Source organism: Mandrillus leucophaeus, unplaced genomic scaffold (genome assembly GCF_000951045.1).
Source record: "Mandrillus leucophaeus isolate KB7577 unplaced genomic scaffold, Mleu.le_1.0 Scaffold205, whole genome shotgun sequence".
NCBI lineage: Eukaryota > Metazoa > Chordata > Mammalia > Primates > Cercopithecidae > Mandrillus > Mandrillus leucophaeus.
The window spans coordinates 708,674-714,640 of NW_012102088.1; the positions used below are offsets into that span (position 1 = coordinate 708,674).

The following is a 5,967-nucleotide window of genomic DNA, read 5'->3' on the forward strand; positions in this document are numbered from 1 at the left end:
TTCATGTTCCATCTGGTCGTGATAGAGTATGGCAGCAGGGTAGGAGGTTGGGGCATGCAGGGATCAGCATGGAATGGCAGTCTAAGGTTCTGGGCTTTTCATCTGAGGGTGATGGTAACTGGGGAAGGTTTGAGCAGGGGAGAAAAAGAGGTGACCTGACCCAGATTTTAGTGGCTCCCTCTGCCTGCAGAATGGAAGACCATGTGGGGGTGAGGATGGAGCCACAGATACCTGGGTGATCGGTCCAGCAACAGTCCAGGTGGAGGTTGTTGGTGACTGAACGAGAGTGGCGGTGGTGGAAGTAGGAGGAGTGGGGGGCTTCTGTATGTGTTTGATTTAGAGCTGCCTGTATTTTATAATGTAGAGAGCAAGGAAGCTTGGGAGCTGAGATGGAAGAGGGGGTCAGGAATGACCCCACAGTTTTGGCCTTGTTTGGTAGGATGGATGTTCCAGCAACTAAGATGTAGTAAGTTCTGTAGTAGGGGGAGTGTTTTTGTAGTGGAGCATATGAGGAACCAAGTTTTGGCCAAGTAAAAAATGTTCCAGTGGCCAGGCATGGTGGATCACACCTGTAATCCCAGCACTTTGGGAGGCAGAGGTAGAAGATCACTTGAGGTCAGCCTGGGCAACATAGGGAGACCCTGTCTCTACAAATAATAATAAATAGCTGGGTGTGGTGGCGTCTGTCTGTGGTCTCAGCTAATCGGCATGCTGAGGCAGGAGGGTCGCCTGAGCCTGGGAAGTAAAGGCTGCGATGAGCCATGATTGTGTCCTGCACTCCAGCCTGAGCAACAGAGTAAGACCCTGTCTCCAAAAAACCAAGCCAAAACAAAAACAAAAATCGAAGCCAAAACAAAAACAAAAATACACAAAAAGTGTTTCAGAGACTTTGAGTGGAGGTGCGAGGCTGGCAGTTGTACACACAGGAATGGAGTTCAGTGGAGGTGTTCAGGATGGAGACATCCACTACATGATAGCTGAACTGTTGTGAAACTAGGTCAGACTTAGGAAGCAATGGTGTTAGTGGGAAGGAAGGAGAAGGAACAGACTGAGGACTGGGTGTCTCCACTGGGCACCTGGATGGTGTTGGTGGGTGTCACAAAGACAGATGAGAGTGGATCGACTGAAGGTGTGTGTATGTTTGTGTGTTATGTTGGGGGCGGCCTGTGGAGTATAAGGAAGGGCTTTTGAGGGGAGAGTCATGAGGTGGATGGTGAGGCATCTCCGCAAACTCACCAGGGTTTTGTGGCAAGTGTTGCTTGGACCTGGGTAGTTTCATGCAAACTGTGAGACTACTTTAGGGGAAGATGCGATCAGCAAGGAGCATTGCTAGGCCTGGGGTGGGGATAGCATTGGGGAGGTCAGTGTATCTGGGCTTTGGATTAGGATTAGGGGGATAGAGAAGGTTGTGACTGCTTATGGGACAGCATGTATAGTGCAAAAGAGGGAGACAGCCAAGATCTGGAACTCAGAGGAGGTATGCAAGAACTGTGAGGTTGTCATTTGGGTTTGGGGGGCTGAGGTTAAACCAGGAAACGGGACTGGGAAGGGAGACCTTCAGAACAGGGCTTGGTGCTGCCCCAGGCACTAGGGAACATTACATTCTGGGCAGCCCAGAGGCAAATAGGTTCTGGTGCACTGCAGGACTCCATGTACAGAGTGGCATCTTGAGAGGCCATGGTAATGCTCCTGGTTGGGCCAGGGCTGCTGTTAGTATTGCAAGAGTGGAGGAGTTAGATACATGAGAGATGTACTATCCAAAGCAAGATGTGAAGGTGAGGAGGAGCGTGAATGCATGGCCCCAGCCCTGGCAATGGGCATATAAGGGAGAAGAGTGAGTCTGAGTTTGGGTGTCTGAGAGGCAAGATCTGGAGACCCCAAGGAAACGGGGTGATAAAAGAAGGTAGGGCTGGCCAGGCGCAGTGGCTCACGTCTGTAATCCCAGCACTTTGGGAGACCAAGGTGGGTGGATCACGAGGTCAGGAGTTTGAGACCAGCCTGCCCAACATGGTGAAACCCCGTCTCTACTGAAAATACAAAAATTAGCCAGGAGTGGTGGCAGATGCCTGTAATCCCAGCTACTCAGGAGGTTGAGGCAGGAGAATTGCTTGAACCTGGGAGGTTGCAGTGAGCCACTGCACTCCAGCCTGGGCGACAGAGCGAGACTCCCTCTCAAAAAAAAAAAAGAAGAAGAAGAAGAAGATAGGCGCCCTGGGCTAGGCTTTGATGATGCTTTTGCTTTCTCCCCACCCATCTCTGAGCTGTGCTGGACTCAGCAATCAGTAGCAGTGGGGGTGAGAGAAGTGCAGATGCTACCAGGATGTGGAGTCTCTTCCTCCTTGGGAAATGGGTGGAGGCTAAGCAGGGGGATGGATATGTGTGGGTATTGGGGAAGCACTGAAGATTCTGGAGAGGAAAGTGTATCAGTGATTGGCCCACTGGATTTTAATTTTTGGAAAAGAGTGAGTGATGACAGAGAAGCTAATGGCATTGAAATAATTTTTATTACTTTCATTTCCTTAGTGCAGGGGGAATGCCATGCTGCACTAGGCCACAGGAAATGCTAGATTTGGTCAGGAGGCAGAGGCATGACTGAAGGGAAAGCATACATCAGAGACCGTATTGGGGTTTTGGCAGGAAAGGCATGCAAGGCGGGATGAGGAGCTTCAAACTCGGTGGTTTGCATAAGTCTGGCAGCCTTAGGGCTTAGAGATTATCCTTTATTGTGTGGTGACAGGGCTTGTGTTGATTAGGATAGGAGAAATAATCATGTATGAGCATTAGATAGTGGTTCAGCATATGGGATCTGGATTGCAAGGGAAATATAAAAACATTGGCTGTTAGTTTGGCCCTCCAATTCTCAGATTTTAAGTAGATAAATACAGATCTAAGGAAACACAGAAGAAGAAGTTGTTCACAGACTGAAGTGTCATAATTTTGGCAGGAGTGTATGTGGTCTTTGAGGATGTGGCCATATATTTCTCCCGGGAGGAATGGGGGGATCCTTAATGATGCTCAGAGACACCTGCACAGCAATGTGATGTTGGAGAACTTTGCACTTTTGTCATCAGTAGGTAAGGCCTTCATACCTACTCTGGTGTCTTGTGCTGGGTGCTGTTTTTTTGCTCTTTTCCATGACAACTCTGTCTTTCTCACACCAGAGTGTGGGTGCTATGTCCTGTCCTCTCCTGGTTTCCTGGCAAATGTGATGAGGCAGCCAGAGCTGGGCTGTATATACTGTACTACCTCCCCTTAGGCAGCCCCAGCTTCTGTTGCTCTGAAACTTTACACGATAAGTCTCGGATGTCAGAAATCTTCATGGGTTTTTTTTGTGTTTTTTGTTTTTTGTTTTTTGAGACAGAGTTTCACTCTTGTTGCCCAGGCTGGGCAGTGTCATGATCTTGGCTCACCACAACCTCTGCCTCCCAAGTTCAAGCGATTCTCCTGCCTCAGCCTCCCGAGTAGCTGGGATTACAGGCATGCGCCACCACGCCCGGCTAATTTTGTATTTTTAGTAGAGATGGGGTTTCTCCATGTTGGTCAGGCTGGTCTTGAACTCCCTACCTCAGGTGATCTGCCCGCCTCGGCCTCCCAAAGTTCTGGGATTACAGGCGTGAGCCATCGTGCCCAACCCAGGTTTCTTTAAGATACCCTAATGGTGGTGCCTGTCGCTGATTTGATTACTCTGTCCAGATGCATGAAACCTCCATCCAAGGGTTTCCCTGTTCCCCTTGCTGCCATACTTGGAGACAGTGTCTGTACTAGGAATTTCAGGTACCTCCCTGGTCACCACTTGTGAGGGTTGTGAAGTTATTTCTGCAGGACCCTCTGCTGTATGTTCTGGTAACTTTAGAATGCAGCGTGTCCTGCGTTTATTGCTCTGTGTACATGCTGTCCCCTCCCTTTCCCTGCCTTTCCCCTAGCTTGATTTATGCTGCAGCTAGATAGTTGCTCACCTTGAGCAAGGGGGAGGTCTTTGGGTGCCTGGCGGAGTGGATAGTCCTCTATTAATGGCAAGAGACACTCAGAAGGACTTGGCCCTGGTGGGTGAAAGCTGGGAAAGGATGTGATATCAGGGCTAGGTTCAGATCACATTCAGAACTTACCTTGTGACCACTATTGTTTGATGCAGGGCCACTGGCCACCCCTCACTCTTCCTTTCCTTCCCTGTTATTTTTACTCTGACTTCCAGCCCCTGGCTTCCATCTCTGACCCCTCCTATCCAGCCTTCATCTCTCCACCATTCTCTTCCACCACTCCCTTTGCAGTGCTGTCTAATGTATGACCGGTACTTTAGGTGTTATGAGGTCTGCATGTATCCTTCAGTAGTCCATGAATACTCGCTGTCACACAATCAGATCTCTCTGGATCTGGACACAACAGTCATGGCCCGTTGAAAGCCATTTGTAGAGAAGCGAGTTGGAGACCCCGCCTGCCCTCCCTGCTTGGTACTTCTCCCTTGTGTCCTTACCACCAGGGTTCCCCCACTACACACACTTGACAGGCCCACCTCGGAACAGTGGGCCTTCTTCTCACTGGCCTTATTGCCTTGCCTGTGACCAATCCTGTGCCCTCATTTGTGGGTGTGTCTCACAGACATTTGTGATGGGGCTGCCTCCTCCCTCCAGAGTTCACATGCACTTCACCAGCATTTCTGTTCTTACAGGTTGTTGGCATGGAGCCAAGGATGAGGAGGTACTTTCCAAGCAATGTGTTTCTGTAAGAGTGTTACAGGTCACAGCTCCAAAGCCAGCTTTGTCCACCCTGAAGGCCCAGCCCTGCAAGACATGTAGCTCACTTCTGAAGGACGTTCTGCACATGGCTGAGCATGACGGAACACACCCTGAGCAAGGGCTGGACACGTGTGCAGCAGGGCATGACCTGCAGCAAAAGGAGCAGGCTAGAGAGAAGCTCACCAGAAGTGATGAGTGGAGCCCTTCATTTGTGAACTACAGTGCTCACGGGGGAGAGAGGAACTTCACATGCACACAGGGTGGCAGGGATTTTACTGCCAGCTCAGACCTTCTCCAGCAACATGTCTTGAACAGTGGGCGGAAGCTATACAGAGATACTCAGGATGGGGAAAACTTTCAAGGTAAACAGAATGATTTCAACTCCAGCCAAGGTGGGAAAGACTTTTGCCACCAACACAGGCTGTTTGAGCATCAAAAAACCCATAATGGGGAGAGGCCTTATGAGTTCAGTGAATGTGAGGAATTGTTTAGGTACAACTCCAACCTTATTAAATATCAGCAAAATCATGCTGGAGAAAGGCCTTATGAGGGCACTGAATATGGAAAGACCTTTATTAGAAAGTCCAACCTAGTTCAGTGCCAGAAAATTCACACTGAAGGCTTTCTTTCAAAAAGGTCTGACCCCATTGAACATCAGGAGATTGGCAGTAGACCAACGCCTCATGAATGCACCCAGTGTGGGCTTTCCTTACACAGGCTCATCTGGTTGGTCACCAGAAAATCCGTACTGGAGAACAGCCCTACGAATGCAACAAGTGTGGGGAATTTTTTATGTGTAACTCTAAACTCATTAGACGTCAGAAAGTTCACACTGGGGAGAGGCATTACGAGTGTAGCAAATGTGGGAAATTGTTTGTGGACAGCTCCACACTTGGTAGACATCAGAGTTCATACAGGAGAAAGGCCTTTTGAATGCAGCATATGTGGAAAATTCTTTAGTCACCGCTCCACACTCAGTATGCACCAGAGAGTTCATACTGGCAAAAAGCCTTATAAGTGTAATGAATGTGGGAAAGCCTTTAGCCTCAAACATAATGTCGTTCAGCACCTGAAAATTCACACTGGAGAACGGCCTTATGAGTGCACTCAATGTGGGAAGGCCTTTGTTAGAAAGTCCCACCTAGTTCAGCACCAGAAAATCCACACTGAAGCATTTTCAAAAAGGTATGACCTCATTCCACACGAAAGGATTGACATCAGGCCAAGGCCTTAC

General features: G+C 49.1%; 1 protein-coding gene across 1 annotated transcript in view; it reads left to right on the forward strand.

Annotated features, from left to right (window-relative positions):
* The first annotated feature begins 1,428 nt into the window (after positions 1 to 1,428).
* ZNF749 (zinc finger protein 749) overlaps positions 1,429 to 5,967 on the forward strand; it is a 5,636-nt gene continuing 1,097 nt past the window's right edge. Inside the window, 6 exon segments of the mRNA XM_011979744.1 lie at positions 1,429 to 1,477; positions 2,945 to 2,997; positions 2,999 to 3,074; positions 4,667 to 5,434; positions 5,437 to 5,635; positions 5,637 to 5,918. Of these exon segments, the coding sequence (XP_011835134.1) occupies positions 1,429 to 1,477; positions 2,945 to 2,997; positions 2,999 to 3,074; positions 4,667 to 5,434; positions 5,437 to 5,635; positions 5,637 to 5,918 (1,427 nt within the window).